The sequence below is a fragment of the Tympanuchus pallidicinctus genome, unplaced genomic scaffold (genome assembly GCF_026119805.1).
Source record: "Tympanuchus pallidicinctus isolate F22 unplaced genomic scaffold, pur_lepc_1.0 scaffold17, whole genome shotgun sequence".
Lineage (NCBI taxonomy): Eukaryota > Metazoa > Chordata > Aves > Galliformes > Phasianidae > Tympanuchus > Tympanuchus pallidicinctus.
In genome coordinates this window covers 18,951,967-18,975,817 of record NW_026294690.1, presented here as the reverse complement: position 1 = coordinate 18,975,817, position 23,851 = coordinate 18,951,967, and the positions used below count along the sequence as shown (strand labels likewise).

Genomic DNA, 23,851 nt, shown 5'->3' with positions numbered 1-23,851 from the left:
CCGTGGGGAGGCACAAGGCTTCATAACAGTTCTTACATCTTTGGAAATGTTCCGGATATAAACTGCTGTGTTGATGCTTGCAGTGAACCAAACCATGGCCTGGTGCCTTACGTCTGCAGCAGGCTTTCCCCAAAGAGCCATTTTAAGTTGAAATAAAACCCGGATTTTTATTTCTTAAGTGCATCCCATTCATCCTTTGCAAATTCAGTTCTCAGCTGTTTATTTTTTTATATTGATTGTGTCCTTTAAAGCAAGGGTTGCTTGCATCATCAGTGTCAGCTGCTGTCCCACCTGGCTGCTGCCCTGGGCGGGAGGAGAGGTTCAGCTGCTGCCTATCAGGTATGTCCCACCCATCACACACCTCGCTCTCCCCTTGCTGCTCAGGAAGCAGCCCAGGAGATGACAGCCTGCTTTGGGCTGTTGGGGAGAGGCTGCTTTGGGAGCACCGGCACTGGGATTTTCACTGGGATTTTTTGTGCTGCTCAGTAGGAAATGGATTCCTGCCTCCTTCCACGGCAGCTCAGAAGGTGCCCCTCAAGAAAAGCAAGGCTCCTTTGCCTGAAGCTCTCTGTAGGAGTGCTGCCCTCTCCAGCCCCACTCTGTGCTGCCCCCTGCTCCCTTCTGGAGCCCCAAACCTCTTCCCTTGGATGCAGTGCTGAGTCCTGCTGGGCATTCTCTGCATCCTTCATTGGGCACAGTTTGACCATTGCTCATTTCAGAAGTTCAAGGTCCTAATGAGTAACAGGGTACCACTGGTAAAGCTGCTAAAAGAGCTTTGCACAAAATTGCATGAAGGTAAATTCATGGAGAAAGCAAAACTGCAAGGCAGAGCATCACCAGGAAGGTTTTCAGAAGGAAAATTTCATTTTTGGAGAAAGTGGTAGTTCAGCCATAGCTGCTGTTGGTACTACAAAGGTCTCTGCCTGCACAGAGCACCTGATGCGCTCTGACCATAAACCATCACTGCTCTGTGAGCAATGCTACTTATGCATGGTTGGAATGTGAGCTCAAATGAGTTCCTAATTGGCAATTGCTTTCCTCGTTTACCCTGTGATCTCTGCTACCGTGTCTGTGTGTGCTGGCCACAGATGAGCATCTGTGTAAAGTTCCTCTTTGCCCAGGGTAATAAATCATAATAAATCACTGCTGCGGATCTTTGCTAAGGCAGATCTGTGCTGCAGCTGTGCACACGTCTGGCTGCACTCTGCTGGCACTGCAGTGGGTCCCCATGGGGCACTGCCTCGTGCAGCACTGTGGTGGGCTGAGGCTGCGCGGGTGTCAGTGCTGAGCTCTGCAGAGCTTGGGAGCAGAAACATTTACATTATCCTGCAGCAGGGTGCTGGAAGGTGCCAGCTTGTGATGGAAAGCGCAGCGCTGTGCCGTGGGCAGGCAGCGCTCTGAAGCTCCCCACGCAGAGGGCTCTGCTGCTGTGTGGTTGGCTTCGTGCTGCCAGGCCTCAGAGCTGAGCTCTGCATGGCGATGGCTGCTGATGGGAAGAGGCTGTGCTGTGGGACGTTTGGGGTGTGCCTCTGTGGATGGCAGCAGGTCGTGCTGTTCCTGTGCATCAATTCGGAAGCAAAGCCCGCAGCTCTGAGGAAAGTACCTGCACAGTTTCTGATAGATCTGATAGGTGAAACTGCCCTGCAATGAGCTGCTGCCACCACTCACTGTGCTGCAGTTTTATTTCTGTACTTAACGTTTTGTTGAAAGCGTTGCTGTGCCAAAGCCTTACTTTTGCTCTTGCCTTGTTCCTGGAGCAGCAGCAGCAGCAGATGCTGTGCTTTGGGTGGAGCAGCAAAGGGCTCTGCTTTGCTCAGCCGAGGGCAGGTGCTGCTGTGATCCACGTGCTGCAGTATTTCTGTGCTGGATCCACTCAGGTGCAGACCAGGTGGCTGCGTGGGGCCTTCTCCCTGCAGGGAGCTGAGCTTTGGGTAACGCAGATGCCAATCCCCATCCTCTCCTGCAGCAGGCTGGTCCCTGCCCAGAGCAGGACTGCTAGGCAGTTTGGAACTCATTTTACAGCCTAGATACTTTAGAAATGAAAGAAAATATTTTGTTTTCCTGGGAGTATTGATTGCTGGCATGAGCGGCACCTGGAGCCCTTCTCATGCTTTGATGGAGAGCACTGCAGTCATAAAGGGACTCCATAAAACAATGCTTCTCCCTGCAGTGCTGGGGCTGTGGTGCTGCCCAGTGCTGGCAGCCCTAGCTGAGGTACATCTTTACAAAAAGCCTTTTAACATTCTTTTTTTTTTCCCCTCCACATTATTGAATACCTGTATCTCCTGGTTGCAGCTGAGCAAATGACTCACGGCGCGTGCTTTCCGCAGGGAGTTCAGCTGCACTGCTTGCACAGCTCTAGCAGTGGTTTGTTGCTCAGTGGCTCTCTGTGCTGCGTGCTGGGCTGGTGTCTGCTCTGCAGTCCATCCTCAGGTCCTCCAAACCATCACTATGACACCGAAGCGTGGGCTCTGAGCGAGAGCACTTCTGTCTGCGAGTGCTGCCAGCAGTGAATGCACTGCTGGAAGTGTCTATCGGTACCAGCTCTTATCCCTCTCTGCTCTCCAGCAATAGGAGTGCAGGCCTTGAATGCAGCTGAAGGTATTCCACAGGTATTTATTTGGACATCAGCACAGTGCTGCAGCAGCCTCGGCCGTGGCACTCACAGCCCTGGCTGCAGTTGGCTCAGGGCTGCACTTCCCCACCACTTCTCACTGCTGTGCTCGGGGCTCTGCTGGCCGCAGCGGTGCCAGCAGCTGTGATGGTGCAGCCCACCAACCTTCACCCACAGCACAGCCAGTGCGTGCCAGGGTGCAGTGGTGGCTCAGGGGGGACTCTGACTTTCACCAAAGAGTTTTATAGGGGGCAAATTTCACTCTCGGCACTGAAGGACAGAGTTAGGAGTGCAAAGAGGAGTTTTTCAGTGTCATGAGTCAGGTTCTCCTCTCCAGTGTCTGCTCAGTTGAACAGCCCAGTGACAAATGGCGTGTGCATGCTGTGGGAATGGCAGATTTGTGAGCCCTTGGGTGGGAGAAGTGATCTCCCTTGCCACTTTCAGGACATGCTGCTGATGGTTTATAGCCCTTTCATACCAGTGAGTTTGAGCTCAGGCTCCCGTCCTCAAATTTTCATTCTGCTTTTCTGTGTTGGGGTTACATCAGGTCCAGACACAGCGCTGGGCAGTGTGTGAAGGGCTGAGAGAGTCCTCGTGGTTGTCAGCAGTGGGGTGAAGCATCACAGGTTTGGGGAAATGCAGGTCAGGTTTGTTGTGTGTGTGGCAAAAAGCACTAAAGGGACAGAGAGGGCAATAACAGCCGATGTGAATTGGACAGTAAGAAGCCATTTTAATGCTGCGAAGCCTTCAAGTGCTTCTGCCCAGTGTAAAAGACAAACACTGTGCCAGCGCTTGTAAACAACGTGAGTGGTGTTTGTAAGTAAGGCTGTTCTCCACCTCAGCCCGCTGTGGGTACAGCCTGCAGGCAACGGCACTGAGCCTCTGCAGCAGCAGCAGCAGCAGCGTGCTCTGTATAAAAATCCGTGTGAAAATAACACCAACACCACCTGCTTTTTTGCTTCCAGGTGGAGTGGACTCGAGTGATTCCATTAGGGGAGAATTGAGTTACTCTGCTTTCTGCCAGCCAGGGCCCTGCCCTGTGCTCGGTGGTGAGATGAGGCAAAATGAAGCTAACCTGACCATTACAGATGATTACTCAAAAAGAAAAATGACTTGGGTGATAATTGCTGCAGAATGGATGGGCTTTGTGCACATACGTGCTGTACCTTCTGAGGCGCTGTGCCCCTGACCCAGACAGAGGCTTCTTCAAATGTCACGCTGGAACAAAGCAGCCCATGGTTCCTGAGCCCAGCACTGTGGTCCCCCTGCACCCACACACACAGGGAGGTCAGCATGGAGCCCTGCCTGCTGTGTCTGCACCCAGCGCCCGCGGTGCAGAGCCAAGCGCTGAGTTAAGGGCTGAGCTCTGCTCTGCTGTGCGCTTTCACTCCGTGGGCCGCTTTCCTCTGAGCTGCAGATTGATGTAGGAGCACCTCATACAACCCAGACCTGCAGCCTGCAGGTGCTGCCGTGGTATCTGTGACCCTGCAGCGCAAACTCAAATGTCGCTGCTGTGCCGTGCGTCGTCTGCACCTCCTGCACGAGGGAAGGCGACGTGATGTGGCAGAGGACGTCCTGCAGGCAGCAGGAGGAGCCGGGCTGCTGCTGGGCGGTGGAGGACATCAGCTGGTGGGGATGGGGCGGCCGTCCGTCAGCAGCACTCCTGTGAGCAAACTGCTGTGGGCACAGATAATGGCAGTTTCATTGACAAACTCCAGCACCCTGCTACCACCGTAATCGGCGTGTTGAGATAATGAAGCAATTACTTGAGTTTGTAGAGCTGAGGCAGAGCTGCTGTGGCACATTAAATACAGACGTAAGTCGAACTCTTTTGCTGACGGCCTGTTGGGATCAATTTGTTGCAGCACTTGTTGTTGAAGTCACCGCCTACAATCTGAAACAGTTACGCTTGCTGAAGTTGGAGGTTTTGCATAATGAATATATACTGTGTGTGTCATAGATATCAGCTGTAAGCATCTTCACCCATGTACTCTGAGATCTCTGAGTCCAACCACAAGCCCTCAGTGCTCACCAGAACACGTGGGCAGTAACACCCAAGGTGGGCTCACAGCAGCCCCTCCTGCCCATAGCTGGGGATGGAAGGACCGATGGAGCCCTGCTGGAAGGCCCTGGGCTGCAGGTGGGCAGCAGTGGGGTGTGGGCAAGAGCAGTGCGGTGGGACTCAGCTCCAGCACAGCAGCCCCAGCTCCAACACATTTCAGCTGCGTTTTCATACTCGGACCCTGGGCAGTAAATGTATTTCTTCAACATTTGGATTTGAACTGGCTCTTGGATGATGGTGCTGCTGCTGCTTCTTCTTTATTACAAATCCTTCCTTCTTTCTGTTTACAGACCTCCCCGGCTGGTCAGTGTAGGTGCTCCCATGACCAGTCGGCAGGTGCTGCAGTTGTTGACTGCAGACAAAACTTTTCCACATGCTACAAACCAGTGAGTGCAGCTCTGGGTCTGCCTCACTCTGTGTTTGCCTCCTGCCTGCAGTTTGTGCAGTTTTGGGGACTGGCAGTGTGGTTGTGCTCCACTGCAGTGCTGTGTGGTGCTGTGGTGCAGTGCTGCAATGTACTGCTGTAATGCGGTGCTGCAGTGGGGTCAGTGCAGCGCAGTGCAGTGCTGCAATGCCACAGGCAGCTCCTCCTGCATCCCTGGGTCAGGAGCAGCAGCACAGCTGGCCCTAAGCCCACAGCTGCTGTGCCGTGCTCCAGGAGGCTGCAATCAGCGGTAATTAATACTTGGCTTTCTTTCCCAGTACTTGATGCTAACCCCCTAACCTAAGCTTTTAAAGCCTGAATCTAATTTCTTGTTTTTGCTTCGCTTGGAGTTTAAGGTTAGCGATTAGGAGATGAAGTAAAGCAGCAGGTGAAGCTGTGCAAGGAGGAAGTCCTTAGGGTGAGAACATGGCTTCAGTGAGGATGGAGGCAGAGGTGGTAGCTGAGGGTTTGGAGACCCTGTGTGGATTTCTGGCTGTGCATACTGTGCCATTACCTCTGTGTGCATGAAGTGCCTTCATGAAACTTCAGCGGAAGAACTTTGTAAGTCTTTTCCCACAAAGAAGGATGGCAAAAAGTCTCTTGGCTCTTCACCAGCTCTGGGGCAGATGGCCATGGGACATCTCTGCCGTCCGGGGCTGATGTTCCAGCCCTGGTTGTTCCACCACAGGGGTGGTCTGAAAATATCCTGGTCACATCATGGGTTGAATCCACTTATGGTTGGGAAGAACCTTGTTTTTAGGTTGAATCATGTCTCTTTTTATAGCCTGATGGTTGTGTTACTGTGATTGCAATTTCCAGCCCAAAGCAGCGCCTGCTTGGGTTAACGATCCTCGTCATGCAGAGCACAAGGGAACATATTTTGCTCATTTCCCAGAAAAGTGACCGTCTCCTGGGGATGCTCCGTGCGCTGCTTCGTGTCCCCAACAGTGGCTGGGAGCAGTGCTGGTGCTGGCCAAACCCACTCCTGCTGGCAGCCCGGGGGGGGGGGGGCGACCCCGTGCCCTCCCTGCTCACCCCACGCTCACTGGGCTGCTCCGTGTGCAGAGCATCCCCAGGAGGGCATGGTGGGCTGGGCTGGGCTGAGCTGGGGCATCTCGGAGGTCTTTTCCAGCCGGAATGACTCCCTGGTTCCACGCTTCCCTCGGGCACAGTGGGCACTGGATGGGGCTCTGTGGGTGTCTGCTGCCATCTCCATCCCCGCAGCCCCACGGTGCTCTGCGAACCTCTGGCAGGGCGGCAGCACATTGCACACCGGTTTGCAATTAGTAACAATTAATTAGCTGTGATTGTGGATGACAAATGACAGCTCGGTTTTTCAATTTGCTCGTTAATTCCTGTTGGGTTAGCTTTCATTTGTGCCCATCAGAGCCCTTTGAGTGCTAGTTCCTTTTAGAAGCCAGCTGAGGACAGCCCCACTGCTGCTCTGCTGAGATGGGGGTGAGGGGGCTGACTGTGTCTGAAGGAAGGAAAACCAGCACACAGCAGGGCTTGGTTTCCTTTTGTCTTAGTTTGCATAACTGAATATTGCTGCAAAAGGACCTGTGCTGAGGGCCTTCAGAAAACTGCTGTCTTGTACTCCATTGTGTTGGCTTTTAAAGTAATGATCGTACTGAGAAAACCAAATCTGAGGGATTACTGCAGAAAAAAAGCCCAGCATGTAAAAGAGAATGAGAAAATGGTGACTATAGGGCCCAGCGTGACTGGTGCCTTGGTTGATATGGGGCTGGGTGAGCAGAGTGCAGTGCAGTCTGTGCTGAGTGCAGCAGCTGGCTGCATGCACAGAGCAGGGCTGCAGCCGGGAGGAGGTGAATGCATAACTGCAAATGGGAGATAATTGGTGACACAAAAAAGCTGGAATAAATGGAGCTGGGCCTTGCTTTCAGATGAAGCCCTGCTGTGGGCCATCAGCTGCCCCACTCTGCGCTCCCAGCTGAGCTGTGCTGAGGGCTGCGTCCCTCATGTCAGGCAGCACTGATGTTGCTGAGGCAGTGATAAGCAGTAAACTCGATTCTGTTTCCTTCATACGGGTGTGCGTGCATATTAATCATGCAATTCACATGTGAATCTGTATTAAAATCAGTATGCACATATGCTTAGTTTTTGTTCTGGTTCCTCTGGCTTTCTCAGAACACGAGAAGATGCAATGCTCACACTGGTGTGCCTCATTCTGACACCGCAGGGCGTTCTGGAGCTGCCACGTGCCCGATCTGCAGGCAGGGTGTGAGTGGTGTGAGCAGTCCCATCTGCGTGTGTGGGGACGGCCCATAGTACCAGCATGAGGCGCAGGAATATGTTGCTTTATGCCCTGGTTTTGCAGGTCCCACGAGATTTGCTGTTGCCCCGCTTCATAAGCACCCAACACCCTTCGTCCCTTTCCTCTGCTCCAGATGGGTTCTGAATTTTGGGCCGCGTTTTCAGATTTCCTTTTTTAGCAGTGAGTTGGGATTGCAGTTTCATTTGGCACAGAGGCGCACACACGAGCGATGCACCTTCAGGGGCTGCGGCAGGAGGTCCTGCGTGCAGCACTGCCTTCTTAATGGCGATGATTACCGAGGTAATTGGTGACGGCGCTGGCTCAATGCCAGCGGTGTTCAGACCGCGGCAGCAGGAGGAGGAGGGGATTCCTCTGGAGGAAATGGTTTGACTCCCGTGAACCTCACAGTGACACGATGGAAAGGGATCTCAGTGCAGAGCACTCTGTGCTGGCGGTTGGGACTCAGTGTTCCCAGATAAATGAAGGGAGGGGGGAAGAAATGGTCCTGATGCACCGCAGGAACTCGTGAAAGTTCTCTTCTGTTGAGAAGCCCCAGGACTGCAGCACCTGTCTGTGGGCAGTCGGTCCCTGCAGCTTTTTCCCCCTAAGTAATGCTTTGATGCTGCAGGTTCCAAGGGCAGATCTGCTCCTGGCGCGGCCGCTGTGCAGAGCTGCAGCTGCGTGCGGTGTGGAGCAGGAATGCTGGAATGACGGCGGTTCTGCTGTGTTCTTCCTTGGGTTTGTTTGCTGCCACCAGTGTGGGACGGAGCGTTTCTCCTTGGTTCACTGTGCTGTGCCCTGGGCTGTGCCTGGGAGGTCGGATGGGATCACATGCACTGAGACACAGCGTGTCCCGGGCCAACCTTCCCTGCACCTCCAGGCGTGCAATGCTGTCCCTCATCATGACCCTACCTCTGGGTAATGTTATCCCACATCACAGAGCTCACTGACATAATGGACTTTCAGTGGGCATTCTGGACCCAATGATGCTGTGTTTTGTATTGCTGGGGGATCAGAGCACCGATGGATTGATCCATAGGGATTTCAGTCACGGCTGCCACGTTATTCCTGTGCCCTCCTGTGAAGAACAGCAGAACCATTCTTTTCTCTATCCTCATTCCCCGCCCTCACCTAAACACGGCAACATTCTGCAGTTTTGTTACCAAAGCAGAGTTCTGCCTTTTGCGGGCGGTGTGTGCGCAGGAACAAACATCTCAGTGTTTGTAGGCAGTCACCAAATCCGGGCCTCCTGCGGGCTGAGTGCTGGGCACACGGGGTGGGCAGGAGGGAGCGGGCAGGAGCAGCAGGTGAGCCTCCCATCCCACTGCACAGCGCCTGCAACGCCTGCAGCTGTTGGTGAGAGCTCCGTCTGAGCGGCCGCGGCTGGGACCTGAAGCATTGCCAGGCCCGTGTGCCATGGGGGCTGTAAAGTTGGGATTCCAGAGAGCTGTAGGAAAAACTGCTATTTCGGATGCAGCAGTAAATCGAAATTAAATTTAGCCTTGGCGCTTTTGATTATTCCAACGCATGTATTTTTAAAACAAATATCTTCCCAGCTCGGCGGCATTGTAGATGTATTAAAGCTGGAAGGAGCGGGGGGGTGACTCAGAAAACCCGGTGATTCTCTCAGGCCTCTTTGCCTCAGCGCTGTTTGTTTTCTCATTGCCGGGAGCTCTGCCTGCAGATGGAGCTGCGGGGTGTCCGCGCCCCGTCCCCGCGCCGGGCTGCCAGCGCTCGGTGCTCCCGGCGCCGCGGAGCGCCACGTCCCGCTCCTGCGGTCCCCTTCCCACGCAGACATCGCCGGCTGCAGCTGCAGCCCCACGGCCGGACCCTCTCACGGCATCGGGCCGCCCAGCCTGGCACCGCGCCCTCACTAATTGGTGCCAGAAAGTTGACGTGCAGGTAGCGTGATGGCACTGCACCGGGCTCTCACGCATCTCCTGCTGTTCCCCTTTAGAAGGGGGTAAGCATAAGCAGCGCTGCCGGTCAGTAACTCGGTTTGGAGCTGCGCGGTTAGAAGGGCTCCTGCGGCACGCACAGCAGCGGCAGCGGCCACGTGCGGCTGACAGCAGCGGGTTCTGATTGCTCGGCGACTGCGCTGCTGCTGTCGGGTGGGAGCTGCTCATCCGCCGTGCCTGCAGGCGCTGCTCCGTGCCGTGCCGGCCGGGCCCTGCCGGGGAGCTACCTGTAGGAGCTGGTTCACATCTGACGCTGACAGCCTCGGCTGCTCAAAGCAGCATTTATGGGCACCGTGAAATAATTCATTATGGCAGCTGGCAACTACAGAGGGAGTTTGTTTTGACTGGAATTAGTCGTTCTGAGGATGGGTCGGGGGGTTTCCCTTTAATGGGAACTGAACAAAGTTGATAAGGAGAGGAATGTTCAAAAGAACAAGTCCTGTGACTTCTGCCCGCTGCACCTCCTGCTCTGCACACCAAAGTGCTGCTGCTGCAGGGACAAGGGCTCCAGCACTGCTCAGCCCTGGAGGTGGGGAGAGCTGCCCGGCTGGGCTGGGAAGGGTGGCACAGGGATGGGGCAGGGATAGGACAGCATGGCCCCCACCAGTGAGCGCTGGGCTCAGTCTCAGCCCACAGCCAGGAGAAGAGCTGCATGTGGTGGAGGTGACCTCCTGTCCTCGTGCAGCACTGCAGGTCCCACTGCTTGGGAAGCACCCTGGGACCCTGCAGCAACTCGTTCTCTGCTGAAGCACTTTGCCTTTGGGTGAATCTTTGTGGCTTGGTAAAACGACATGTCAGCTGCCAAATGGTGACAGCCAAAACTCGGGGTAATAGAAGAGAAAATGTGTGGGAGAATCAGATATTGTATAATAGGTGGGGCAGGTGCCAAAACCTAGCGAGTGATGTGTGTCTCTGAGCCACCCGGGAGAGGAGAAACTCGTATGGATGGAGATGCTGTCGGTGCTGCTCGCTGCTCGCTGCAGGCAGGCCTCATGAAGGCAGAGCTCTGAGTGAGGCTGTCCAGCCCCAAAGCTGAGGGATGTGCTGGGAGCTGGGGGTGCGCAGGAGATGGGAGAGGAAAGCTGCAGGCACACTGTGCTGTGGTACCCCAGCGGCAGTGAGGGGCTGCAGGCTTCCCTTCAGGGTGCACGTGTAGCATGTGGCTTGCGGCGCTGCTCTCCTGGTTTGATCCCCCTCTGTGGTGGGGAGGAGTAAATCGCAGCCCTCTGTCAGAGGCCACAGGCGCTCCCTGCTGCTGCTCTGCCAGGGTTTGGTTGCAGAACATCCAGCGCTTGGCCTGGCTTTGCAGCCCACCCTGTGCTCTGTGCAGATGTCAGCACGAAGCCTCACCCAGAGCCAGCACGTTCCAAGTGTGGCTGATGGAAACCTTCCACACCTTAAACCCCGTGTTTGGACACAAGGAGTGCAGCCCTTCCCCTCAGCAGCTCAGCAGGACCCTTCTGCACCTCTAGGTCAGAACGGACAGAGCATCAGGTTTGGCACTGGCAGGGAGACAAACAGGACGAGCCCCGGCGAGCTCCCCGTGCACAGCACAGCACTCCCGGGCACCAGAAGCAGTGCAGGCTGTGGTCTGCATCCACGGGCTCCATCCTATCCCACGAAGGGCTCCTTGCAGCTGGGGCTGACGACCTTCTGACAGCACGGAGGGGGCAGCGCTGCCCCATCCCAGGGTCCACACCTCAGGTGTGTGGCAGCAGCGCGGCCGCCCCAACCCGCCCCAGGCACAGCCTGCAGCTGGAGCGGGACGCCGAAGGAGCAGCGCCGAAGCGAACCCGAAGGCAGCTCAGAGCTCTCCCTGACTCCACCACAGCCAGGATCTCAGCGAGGTCCCTTCCTCCTACAGAACTCTCCTGAAAAGAGTAGAACGAGGGAAAAAGAAAAAAAAGAAAGCATTGCCCATGGTGAGCTGCTATCCTCAGCGATTCCCACAGCGTTTTATTGCCCGGAGGGAGAAGAGCGTGAACCCTGGAAGGAAGAACTCGCCAAAGCGTTTAACATTTTTACATCTCGCACAGAGCAAAAGGTTCCCAAAAATCTTTAAAAATAACCGCGGGGATGTTTGTTCGGGGCCGAAGGGTGGGAGCGGCGGGGAGCAGCGCGGTGGGACGGCGCTCGGGGCTGCGCGCTGAAAAAGCGCCGGGGGGCCCCGCGTGGCCGCTGCTGCGGGGAAAGGCGGGCGGAGGTGCGCGGTGCTCCTCCGCTCCGTGAGCAGAGGTGCTGGGCCGCCGGGGCAGCGAGCGCTGAGGAAACACTGCTCTGCCCCACCGTGCGAGGGCCGAGGTCGGCACTGACGGCGAACGGTATCGAACGTAGCCGCGTATGATTTCCTTTCTAGCGGTGGTGTAGCAGGACTCGCAGAAAATCCCGAAAGAAAAACTCCTCGGGGGTCGCCGCCGCTCCCGCTGCCAGGCAGCACAGCGCGAGCAGCGGCGCGCGGCTGCCATCCGCTCCCGCCGAGGCACGGGGACAGCCCCGGCCGAGAGCCCCGAACCCGGCATCGCTCAGCGACGCGCCGCTCTTTCCCAGCGTCAGAGCCCAAAGCCGCCGCTGCCGGCCGCCGCACAGAGGGGATCCTCCTCTGGTCGGAGCTCCCCGAGCGTGGATCGGGGTCGGGGGCCGCACGGCGCGGCGCTGCCGCTCCCTCTCGCGGCCGCTCCGAGCGGGCGGGACCTACCCCGGTCCCATCCGTGCCCGCGGGCGGGGCGGGACGGAGCCGGCCCCCTCCCCATCCCTATCCCCGCCCCGCCCGGGGCTGGGGGTCCTCTCCGCGCTCCCCGTGCTGGAGCCGCGTGCGGCAGCGGCGGGGCCGCGGATTGCCGGCCGGACGGCGCTCCTCTGCCGGCTCCCCCGCGTGCCGCTCCTCGCGTTGCTGTCTCGTCGGGACCGCGGGCTGCGGATGCGGCGGGAGCCCGGGGTGCGGCCAGGGGGGGGAGGCTGCCGGGGGGCTCTTCGGGCACAGCCGCCCGGGGAGGACGCGGCGCCGCGGGGAGCGGGGTCGTGAGGGGCCGGGAGGTGCTCGTCTCTATGCGGGGCGGCCATGGAGAAGTTGTACCTGGCGGGGAGCGGCCTGTGGGCCAACGGCACTCTGGGGAACGGCAGCCTGCAGCCCGAGGACAGAGCGACCGTCAGGAACGGCACCGCGGACCCCCTGAAGCGGAACGAGGACATGGCCAAGGTGGAGGTGACCGTGCTCTGCCTCATCCTCTTCCTCGCCCTGAGCGGCAACCTGTGCGTGCTGCTGGCCATCCACACCACCCGGCAGAAGCACTCCCGCATGTACTTCTTCATGAAGCACCTGAGCATCGCTGACCTGGTGGTGGCCGTCTTCCAGGTCCTGCCCCAGCTCATATGGGACATCACCTTCAGGTTCTACGGCCCCGACTTCCTTTGCCGGCTGATCAAGTACTTGCAGGTAGTGGGGATGTTTGCCTCCACCTACATGCTCCTGCTGATGTCCCTGGACCGCTGCTTGGCCATCTGTCAGCCGCTGCGGTCCCTGCATAGGCGGGCGGACCGGGTCTCCGTGCTGCTCACCTGGCTGCTGTGCCTGCTGGTCAGCATCCCCCAGATCCACATCTTTTCCCTGCGGGATGTGGGGAACGGAGTCTACGACTGCTGGGCGGACTTCATCCAGCCCTGGGGACCCAAAGCTTATGTCACCTGGATAACCCTCATGGTCTACATCATCCCAGTGTTGATGCTGAGCGTCTGCTACGGCTTAATCAGCTTCAAAATCTGGCAGAACGTGAAGCTGAAGACGGCCCACGGGCCCCCCGGGGGGCTGAGCTCCACCGCCCGCGGCGGAGCGGCGTTTGCCAGGGTCAGCAGCACGCGGCTCATCTCCAAAGCCAAGATCCGGACAGTCAAAATGACCTTCATCATCGTGCTGGCGTTCATCGTGTGCTGGACGCCCTTCTTCTTCGTGCAGATGTGGTCGGTGTGGGACACCAACGCTCCGCAGGAAGGTACGTCCTCCCCCCGCGGCTGTGTGCGTGCAGGGACTGCGGCGCTCCGGGCCGGGGGCTGGGAGAGACAGCAACGTCTGGGGGCTCGGGAGTCTGGAGGGGCGAGGAGAGGTTCTGAGCGTGGAGCAGCACCGGGAGAGGCGGCGGCGGCTGCCCCTGAGCTCCCCTCACTGGAGCCGCGCGTCTCCCGTGCCCAATCCTTTTTTTTTTTCCTGCGGTACCGCTCTGTCGCCGCTGACTTCTCTGCTTGCAACTCTTCTGCCCTCCCGTCCCTCCCCTCTGTTCTCACCCGCCCGGGCACTGTGCTGCTTCTGTATGGCTCTGGATGAAGCACAGGTCTTCCAAAAGCCCTCTGATTGAAGAGTTTTGCCTCCTGGGTGCGGTGTCACTGCTTTGCTATGTTTTACGCTCGGTGCTGGCTGCTGCTGCCATCCCCGGGGCTGCAAGCAGTGAGACTCACCGCCCGGCTCAGATCCGCGTGCTGTGCGAGCCGCTGCTGCCCCTGCACGGGAGCGTCCCCGCACCTGGGAAAAGCTCAACTTTGTGAGCTGAAAGGACAGCAAAGTGCGCTCAGGGGCAGCGCTTTGGGCACCAGCGGCAGTGCGCAGTGTGGGGCTGCCGGAGGCCAACACCGGGCTGCGGCTCTGTGCTCTGCGGCTGAGTCCGGTCCGCCAGTACCGGGCTGTTGGTGGCACCGCAATGTCCCCGCAGCCCTGCCGCCGGAGCAGCTCTCCTGCCCGGCTCCACCCGCCCTCGCTGTGCCTTTTTTGCTTCTCTCTGCTCACTTATTGCAGGTGTGGAAGTTCAGCACAGCTTTTTAAGCCGTCCCGGATGCTCCAGACAGCCCTCTCTTGGTTTTCCGAATTCGGTCTAGTCCGAATGTCCGATTTTCAGACGCTGACGATGCCGTGTCTTTCACTGTCTGTCCAACCCGCAGCCCCGAGGGCTTCTCCTGACCCATCAGCGAGCAAACGCTGGTGCTTTGTCCGCAAGGCTGCACGGAGCACCGGGCTCTCAGCTGCAGCTGCCCACAGACCGCGGCAGTGTCTGCCTCTGCTGGCCCCTGAACAGCGCAGGGAGTCCCCATCTCCGCCATGTAATGTCCCCAGCCCTTGCCCTGGCAGGCCGATCTGGCTCTCGGGGTGCTCCTGGGGTGCTCTTGGGGGCCTAATGGTGCAGCCATGCACCATGAAGTGCAATTTATCAGCACCAGAGGCAGAAGAGCTGAGTCAGCGAAAGATGGATGTATATCTTTTTTTCTAAAGTAGTCTGTAATGCTGTGATGTGCCTCAGTTCTCTCACCACAGACTTTCAGCAGTTTCCTTTTATTAGGAGCAGCTGGAGCAGTTGTCACTAGAGCAGGAATTGTGGGTTGAGCGGGTTAAAGGGGAATTTGGAAACCAGAGCCACAGTTTGTGCTTTTCTTCTGGTTTCAGAGGTGTGAGCGCGTTTTGGCTGAGGCGCAGAGGGAACAGGCACAGCCAGACCCGGTGCTTCCCAGCAGGGCACAGGGAGAGCAGGGCGGAGGCACAGGGCTGGGGGTTGGCGCGACTGTGGGTCCGCAACCCTGTTCTGATGGGACGGAACCGATCTGAGCTCCGGGCCGTGGGGAGGGAAAGCGCTTCGCACCGAGCCAGCGGCTCCTCCCTCCGCCCGCTGTTTGTGTTCGCAGCGGCAGCGAAATCCTCGCGCCCCGCACCCTGACGCGCTCTCTCCTTGCAGCCTCCCCCTTCATCATCGCCATGCTGCTGGCCAGCCTCAACAGCTGCTGCAACCCCTGGATCTACATGCTGTACACGGGGCACCTGTTCCACGACCTGATGCGGCGCTTCCTCTGCTGCTCCGCGCGGTACCTGAAGGCTCGGCCGGCCTGCGAGCTGAGCGTGGGCAGGAAGAGCCATTCGTCCTCCTTCGTGCTCAGCTGCCGCAGCAGCAGCCAGCGCAGCCTGGCGCAGCCGCCCTCCACGTGAGGGCACCGGGCCGAGTGCTGGGAAGCGCTGGGACTGCTGTGGGGAGTGCGGTGTAAATAAATAGGGGTACAGGCGTGTGTGCGGGAGAGCGCGGGCAGCGCGCCGCTTCGGGCCGGGCAGCGGCGAGGAGAACTCCGTGCTCAGGGCTGTGCGGGGCTGAGCAGCGCCTGGCCCGTTCCCACCTGCGGCTTTAATGCACGGGTCGTCGTCGGAGCCCCTCCTGCCTCCTGCATGGAGCTCATCTGGGACGGGGCTGAGGGTGGGCACCACGGGCTGGCGGGAGTAACGCCAGCGTGGGACTGGGGATCTGTGCAATAATGCATCTGCTGAGCGTGCTCCAGGCTTCTCCTAAGGCATCTGGGTTACACTGGGTCTCCGTGGGGTTGAGGAGCTGCCGTCTGGTCCTCCGAGGCCAAGCACTTGTTCTGGGTCTGCAGCTGATAGCATTTGATCTTTTCCACCAATGCAACCTTCTTGCTTTGTAACGCACAAAGTCATGCTCACAGCGTGGGTTTTTTAATTGTTAAGGAATACCTGTAAATAAAACTTTCTGGCTGTGTCTTGATGGAGGGGAGGTGCAGGAGGAGCACTGTGCCTAAGGGCAAAGGCCATGGATGGCTGTGATGCATTTGACATGGCGTGAGGGTGCTGTTGAGCACAGGGCAGTGCGCTGAGTGCTGTGTGCAGTGTTCCATGTGCTGCATGAGGCAGCGCTGAGGGGGGCCTGGTGCTGCTCCCCTCACTGCCTGCAACCCCGTGAGTGCAGCAAGGCTCAGCCTTAGCACTGGGAGTGGGTACAAAAAGCGCACTGAAATCTGTACCAGTTTCTTTTTTCACCATCACCAACACATACATTGTTACCTGCCATGCTGTGGCTTTCCTTTCCATGTTTTTCCAGGAGCTTCAGTGAGCTGTTAGCATGCACAGCCCATCTCAGCACCTTCCACCAGACTGGTTTAAGGCGTTCCCAAAGCACACCGTTTTTCCTCCTATGTCCATCTTCTTTCTCCTGGCAGTGGGGCATGGTGGGGATTTGTGGCCACAGGAGGACACCAAGCATGGCCTCAAAGGGCCAAAGGGAATCAGAGGCACTGAGACAGGGCTGCTTGTGGGGCCGTGGGGGTGGGAGGTGGTGGGAGCTGGGCTGGGATTTGGCTCGGGATGGGAATAAGCAGAACAACGGCAACACTAAAAAGAACATAATTCCAATGCGGTTTTAAATTCTTTTTATTTCAACAAAAGCCTTTAAAAAAATACCTGTGATGAAGTGTTTTCAGAAACATTTTTTTCCTACAAACATTCAAATATCCTTCACTACATGTAACTGCAGCCACCCCGAGGCGCAGTGCTGTGCAGCATCAGTGCAACGTTGCTGAGGGCAGCAGAGCTCCACGACCCCGCAGCAGAGGAGCACCATGCAAACTGTGCCTCTCTCTGTGGCATCGCGTTGGGAGGGACTTTGGCCTCAAATACTTGTTGGGAGCCGAGGGAAGAATAAACTGAGAATAATATCTGAACAAAGAGACCTCCCGGGCCCCGGGGCAGCACAGCGCTCGGGGCAGCACCAGCAGAGCACACAGGTGCCTCTGTGTCCTTGACATCCCAAGGACAGCTGTGCCCAGAGCCCCGGCACGGCAGCAGAGACCCAGCGGGCACTGTGGCTGCTCGGGGACCGGCACAGCGCGGCGGTTGTGGTGCTGCTGGGATTTAGGTTTCCTTCCGCAGCACGACCCTGACGTTACTGCAGATCTTGGAGAGCGCCTCGAAGAGCGGATCGCAGAAGGTGTGGATGCAGAGGGAGTAGATGCGGCTGACGCACTGGATCTCGATCAGGTAGCTCTTGATGCAGGGCACCACCGCCCAGATGTGGCAGAAGGAGATGAGGGCGAAGAGGAAGCCCCAGACCACGGCCAGGGGGATGCCCAGCACGGCCGAGAGCAGCCGGTAGCACCAATACTTGCTGACGGTGAAGGTGGTGTAGCTGCTTTTCCAGACACCGTCAAAGCTGTACGTCCCCACGGGCTCCGCTATCACATCCTCGAAATCCACCTGGCACGGGATGGAGGGAGGGAGCGTTGGCACGAGGCGAGGTGCAGGAGCTGCTGTGTGCGGGGAAGCTCAGGGGGAGGGATTGGTTCCGTCACAGGGTGGGCACAGACACCGGGCCCAGGTTGGAGGGGCCTCGTGCCAGCAGTGCACTGTGCCCACAGGGCAGGACATGGCCACAGGCAGGGATGGGCACAGCCATACTTGAGGAAGACAGAGCCCATTCCTATGCTTTTTTAGCATTCAAGGACACGGGCTGCCCACACGCAGGAGGTGTTGGTGCTAGTAAAACCCCACGGTGCTCCTGATCTATGATTTTCTTATTATACATCTGGAGGTGAGATACCTGGTTCTGCCTGTTTGCGTTCTGCTGAAGGGGGAGGGATCAGCCTGGCCATGTCCTTGCAGGAATATCATTGCTATACGCAGCCATTGGGAGCATTGCAAATATTCCTAAGAGCCTCCAAATCATGCGCAGACCTTGCTGCGTTGGAAGCCATTTTTAGGGAATGTATGAACCAGGTCAATTTTCTTCAGAAGAAGCACCTTTCCTTGGTTAGGCTGACCTGTCTGCTTATGCATTTATGTCCAACTGCAGCATCTCTTCTGTTTTTGAAAGCTCTTTGATCATAAGGTCATTCCGCATCACCTTTAATTTCCTGGGGCTGGCAGCAGGCACCAGGACAGACACAGACATGAGCTGGGAAAGAACAGCCCTGTGTGTGGGTGCGGGTGGGCACAGGGGAGCAGCTCCAATCCCCTCCAGACCCTGCCCAGCTGAGATCCAAACAGGTTCCAGCTGCCTGGCCAGCTAATTGGGATGATTAGTGAGGGCAGCAGCAGGCTATAAGAAGGAGTCTGCCCTTTTCTCTTCCTTTTGCTCCCTGTGTATCAGGAGGGGCCATTGAGGAGAGATAGGACACAGGCTGAATGCCGAGCTGGGCTCTGCCCCACAGCCTTCAGCGAGTGCCCCCAGGCACCACCTGCACATCCTGTGCCACTGCTGGGAGGAGGCTGGAGGCTCCAGGGCTTTGCCACGCGCTGCTGCCATGTGTGTGCCAGGACTCTGCTGCCTGCAGGTGGGTGCCCTTCTGCCTGTGTGGCTGCTGCCTCTCCCTGCACGGCTCTGATGTATGCCCAGGGTGTTTCCTGGTGTGCTGCTGCCCACTGCGGAGAGGCTTCGGCTGCCCATGTTATTCCACAGTGCTGGGGCTGTGGCTGTGCCTTTCCCTGCCCAGCTTATCATCTGGTCTATTTTTGGGTCTGGAAGAATGCGAGGTGGCTTCATCAAATGCTTTGAAAGCAGAGGAAGTAGTGTAATTACATGAGTTGATGGGCTGGAAAATCCTCTGCAGGGTTTTTGGAGCTTGAGTGGAAAAAGGGGATAGGAATGGCCCCTGGTCGGGGGGAGGCCTTGTTGCAGGCACTGGGTGCTGCTCCTGCACTGCATCCCCTTCCCACGGCTGGCCCTTATCCCCAGCAGCTCTGCTGCACAGAGGCCTGCAGGCACCCCTCACCCCTGCAGGTGCCCTCCTATGGCTGTCACTGCGCAGCCCCTCAGGGCACTGCTGGGGCTCCACTGGAATACAAAGCATTTCAGCACACAAATGCTTTTCACTGGTGCCATCAAGGTCACAGCTTGCTCAGAAGTTTTGTGAGCAGCTTGGGCTGTGCCATCCCTCCTGGTGTGCCGTTTGCTTTGATCTCAAAGCAGTTTTAATAAAACTCATCCCTCTCCTCCTTGCCCCACTTTGGGCCAACCTTACCCCAGTATTATTCTAACAAATCCCATTACACGGCTGACAGAGCGGACAAGTTTCGATGGTCACTGCTTAGGAGGAGGCGTTCCACTTCCCTTTTCTCTCTCCTCTCCCCTTTTCAGAGGCGTGTGCTCCTTTTGATCAAAAATAGAAGTGGGTTGCTGCACCCCATGCTGGCATGCAGGGGAAACGGTCTTCTTGCAAACAGGACAGTGCTTATCTCAGTGCTCTGCTGCTCAAACTGCTGAGCCTTGAACATTAGCAAGTTCTTCTCAGCTTTTTTCAAAGGTTCCCTTTCAAGCAGTGATATGGGCTGACCCCATTTTATTTTTGGCTTCCCACTGCTGTGACCAGTGAGGGCAGCCCCATATGTTTTCAGGCCAGTGGAGACGGGCAGTGTGTTCAAGGAATAGAATACAGCATCAATGGGGCCACGTGCACCGTGGGGCCAGAGGCTGTTCTCCTCCCCCTGCCACCTGCAGTGCAGCCCCTGGCCCTCATGGCAGTGATGAAGACCTGGCTGCTTACACTCTGTGCAATGGGAAGGGAACTAGTCTCCTAAAAGCAGTGCTCAGGAAGTCCTTACCTTTACAACGTCTTCGTTGATCCGCTTTGGATCTCTGTTCACCAGGTCGATCTCCTTGGTGTGCTGGTCCTTGATGATGATCCTCTCCTCCAGCTCTCTCTGTTCCTCAGCCATGGCTCTGGCGCTGCTGGGCTGCAGTGCTGGGGCAGTGCAGAGGGCAGGCTGTGAGAGCTGAGCAGCTGCCCCACGCCCTGGCTGTGCTCCAGGCTAAAATTAATGTCGTGCCGCATCGGTGCCCTTAAAGGGGCTGTGCTGGAGGGACCCTGTGGCCTGGGGGGGCTCTGGGGGCTGACACATCCTTGGCTAAAGCTGCTGGGGTGTAGTTTGTAGCAGATGTCCTCAGCACACATTGTGTGGGTGAGTCACTGGAGCAGGTTGCATGGAGAGGCTGCGGATGCCCCCTCCATGGCAGCACTCGAGGCCAGGCTGGATGAGACTGTGAGCAACCTGGTCTAGAGGGAGGGAGGTATCCCTGCCTATAGCAGGGGGTTGGAATGAGGTGATCTTAAAGGTCCCTTCCAACACAAAGCATTCTAAGAGACAGGAGCAAAATGAGCGGGAGATAACCATGCAAAACCTGTGAGTCTGTGTGAGGGTAAATGGCACTGGTAGGGACGGGAGAATGCTGTGAGGTGAATGAGTGCGGGGTGTTGGGCAGATGGCAGCCCTGGCTGCTGCACTGGGGCAGGTTTCAATAGCCATGTCCTGGTCATGGGCGTTCTAGCTGAGCTTTCACCAAAGCCAAACATGGAGATATGGACAGTGATGGGTGCTGCTGGGAGACAAGCAAAGCACACAGTGCTGGTGTGTTTGGGGCTCTGGGCGCAAGGAGTGTGACAGCCATCTCATGGAGAAACAGTGCTGCTTGGCTGGGGCCCAGCACTGGGTTTAGGAGTGCAGCTGCTGTGTGGTGGGGAGCTGGTTCTGCTCTGCTCTGCCCCATGCTATTGCCTGCCTGCCAGTGCAGGGCTGCTGCAGCGGGGTTGTGTGGGGCCTGCAGAGCTGGGTGCAGCCCCATGCCCTGCAGTGTGCGTCATACTCTGCCTTTGGGCTGCAGCTGGGTGCTGCAGGCATGCGGATCCGGTGTCCAGTGTGTGGGAGGAGGAACATGAGAGCTGGGCTGTCAGTGTGCAGCCAGCAGCCGCCTGAGGTAGTGCTGGGAGCTGCTTGTGGGGATATAAATAGGTTGGGGTGCTGTCGGAGTGCAAGTGGGACATCACACAAATCGTGATGCACAGCTGGCAAGGGGTGAAAAATAGTGCTGGTTTGTTAGCAATTAGTGGCAACCAGGAGCTCAAGTGCCATCTGTAGGCAATAATGCATTTGTTGCATGTCTGCCTTGCTGGAGGAAGGGGGCTGATGCAGAATGCTGCTGTGCTGCATCCAGGTCACACCAAAGTTCCGACTTTTCCTTTTGGGATATTTGCTAGAAATCCGACAGGCTTCTCTCTGCAGAAACCAAGCTCCCGTTGCCCCCCCCAGGATTGGCCATACGTGGTCTCAAAGAGGGAGTTTCTTTTCCTAAAATGATTATCAAGATCCGAGCTGGCCTGTGGGCTGCAGGGACCGTGCTGTGAATTCAGAAGTCTTCTTAGAGGTCAGCAAAATAACCTGCTGCTTAGGCCCAGCCAGTGAAGTAGATTCCTCTAGAGCAGAGAGGAATAAATACAAAAAAAAATAAAGTCCAGAGAAATCAAAGTTTTATGGAAAGAAATAGATGACAATGTTGGGGAGCAGCATGGCAAAACAGGGAGTCTGTGCTGTGCCCTGAGAGCACACGGCATGGGGGTGGAGGGACAGCAGTGCTGGAAATCTGGGTTGGGGCAGAGTGGGGGAAGGACTGATGCCCAGCTTTTTCTGTGTCAGGGGACAAATGAACAGAGCTGTTGCAAATGAAGGGAAGCTGTCACCAGGTGGGATGGAGCATAAGGGCCTGGTGCTTGCAGTGCCTGGAGCAGAGCTCTCCTTGCATCTTTTCTAAAAAAAGCAAAACAGAGGCTCCTTTTCAAGTCTCCTTCCTGTGAGCTCCTTTGGGCCCTCCCTCTGTCAGCGTGTGGGGTCTGGTGGGGCTGGGTTGGATCTTGCTGCTCAGACTGGGTGCCAGGAGCATTGGGGCTGCACTGGAGCCTTAATGGCATGGCCAAAATAAGTGGCTCCTGAACAAAAGTTTGAGTAGTAGCTCTGTCGTGTGCAATGTCAATTAAAATTAAATTTTGAGGTGGAAGTAGAGAAAAGCATTCATTTATCATTTGAGTCTCCTTAGTTAGTTTCAAACCAAAGCAGATTGCCCTTTAAAGGAGAGCAAAACCTGTGGTGTTTGTACACCCGTGAGAGCATGGATTCAATATCCAAGTCATTCTCCATTCCTGCCTGTGTTACAGGTGCTCAGGTGGGAGCTCAAACTTCTCACAGGGCAGTGGGTGCTGTGTGCCACAGGTGCCAGGAGCAGAGGGACAGCTGTGGGAGCCTCAGCACAGAGCAGGGAAATGGCCTGCAGTCAGCAATTCTCCTTGGGTTGAAAGGTTACAAGATTCCTTTGGTGCCGATGTCCTGGCTCTCATGGGGCTGCAGCTGGAGCAGCTCTGTGCTGGTGGTTTGACAGTGCACCCAGTCTGTGAGCACCGCGTGGATGTGGGACGAGGGCAGGCAGCTGGCAGTGGGCACTCAGGAACTGCATGTAGTGCTGGGTTTGATCAGCCCAGTGCAATGGGCGTCGTAGGAAACGTGCAGCTGTATTTGTGGTGCCATAGCAGCTCAGCAGGCACTACCTACTTCCTAATCACAACCCTATGGCTGTGGGCAAAGCTGTGTTTTAAATGTTGAATAAATGTCCTATTTCAAGTTGGAAGGGAATAATGAAGTGAATCAGGTTCTGGAGCAGTCAGGGTGCCTGAGCAACACAGCTGCTCCTTCAGTGTCCTCAGCTGTAGGGTCCTGGCTGGTGCTGCAGGGTTGGTGAAGCCTCAGGGTCTGGGGGCTGTGCAGGGAGAGCAGAGGCTCCCGGGCTGAGCTGCTCACAGCACTGCTGAGTGGTGCTGAGCCTGCCTCAAGGGCAGCCCTCGCTTGCTGCGGGCGCAGGGAGCTGCCATATAGCAGCCTCTGCCCTACTCTGCCTGTTCTCAGCTCCTCTCAGTCGCAGCGCTTATCTCTCTCTCCAGTACTCCAAATTCTTCTGGATTTTCATTTTAAAATAGCCTTGTTTGGCTTTGCCTTATCTAGTGGGACCTTCTCTTGATTTATCACTTGTCATACCCAATTGGGTGCTCCTGCAATCAGATTTAACCAGTTCGTGCGCTGCTGCTGAGAACTGGGGTCCTATCTCACCACTGGCTATTTATTCTGGGGAATGAGGCTTGATTAGTTTTTTTTCCTTTAACCAAAACCCATGCAGCCATAGAATAATGCTTTCCCTTTCAGCAGAGATGAACTGCTGCAGTCTGTGAATCTGGGCTCAGGTAGTGAGGAGGGACAGTGCCAGCACATGGATGGTTGTGGTCACTGCTCAGGTGGGAGTTTTGCATCACACTGTGGTGAAGGCAGCCAGAAACCTGGCAGCTGAAGCTGTCTGGCAAGCATATGATCCCCCCCTAGCACCTGGGAAACACTTTGCTACCCCTGTAGGAGTGTCTGACAATTCCCTTCCAGCCCAGTAGGATGTGTGGGGTTCTCTTGCCTATATGCTGGTAGAGCTATGTGCAGAGATTTGTGGCCCAAGGACTGAGCCAGAAGCCCAGCCCTTCTCTGAAGGCAGCCAGGGTAATCTGAGCTTTGAGTAAAACACTGTGTGAAGTATTTGTACAAGGCAGCCAAAAATCAAATGCAACCCTGAAAAGCAAGGCACGTTACCCCTCATAAATGAGAGAAGATGCTGCTTTTTGGCTGATGTCATTGCAGAGATGTGCGGAGCACTGCGCGGAGCTGATCAATACTGTGGCATGCCCAGAAGGCTCCTGCTGCACACAAATCAAATTGCCCTTTCCAGCCCTGGGAGGGAGGTTAGGCCCTTAATAACAGAGCAGAATATAGAGGCCTATTTCTAGCACCAGGAGCTTTGCATGTGAAAAGCTTCAGCTGCTCTTCCCTCTGTTCCTGCTCCTGACGTATGGTAGCTCTGCCCCACAGCAGTTGCCCAGAAGCTGAATATTGTGATGGCCCCAGGTGCCCATCCAG

The 23,851-nt window shown here is 56.6% G+C and overlaps 2 protein-coding genes across 3 annotated transcripts in view; one reads left to right on the top strand and one right to left on the bottom strand.

The window, feature by feature from the left end:
* The first annotated feature begins 12,322 nt into the window (after positions 1–12,322).
* OXTR (oxytocin receptor) overlaps positions 12,323–23,851 on the top strand; it is a 465,983-nt gene continuing 454,454 nt past the window's right edge. The window contains exons 1-2 of one of the 2 annotated variants that reach the window (XR_008205569.1): positions 12,323–13,319; positions 15,042–15,660. Coding sequence is in view for 1 of the 2 variants with exons in the window: in XM_052678349.1 (XP_052534309.1) it covers positions 12,392–13,319; positions 15,042–15,289 (1,176 nt within the window). In the remaining variant the exon portion in view is untranslated. Of the gene's footprint in view, positions 13,320–15,041; positions 15,855–23,851 lie in introns of those variants that run through there. The other variant, XM_052678349.1, reaches the window with a different exon arrangement.
* On the bottom strand, positions 16,502–19,864 carry CAV3 (caveolin 3). Its single transcript, XM_052678351.1, has 2 exons — positions 19,682–19,864; positions 16,502–17,338 (listed from the first exon to the last, which is right to left on the bottom strand). Exons 1-2 carry the CDS (start codon positions 19,793–19,795, stop codon positions 16,997–16,999), a joined length of 456 nt encoding a protein of 151 aa, XP_052534311.1. The 5' UTR covers positions 19,796–19,864; the 3' UTR covers positions 16,502–16,996.

What these genes read in the sequence shown, in the direction of transcription:
- CAV3 (XM_052678351.1), bottom strand. Translation starts at nt 19,795, where the DNA reads ATGGCTGAGGAACAGAGAGAGCTGGAGGAGAGGATCATCATCAAGGAC. An exon ending in TCAACGAAGACGTTGTAAAG is followed by an intron (nt 17,339 to 19,681) that starts GTAAGGACTTCC and finishes ATCCCGTGCCAG; the next exon opens with GTGGATTTCGAGGATGTGAT.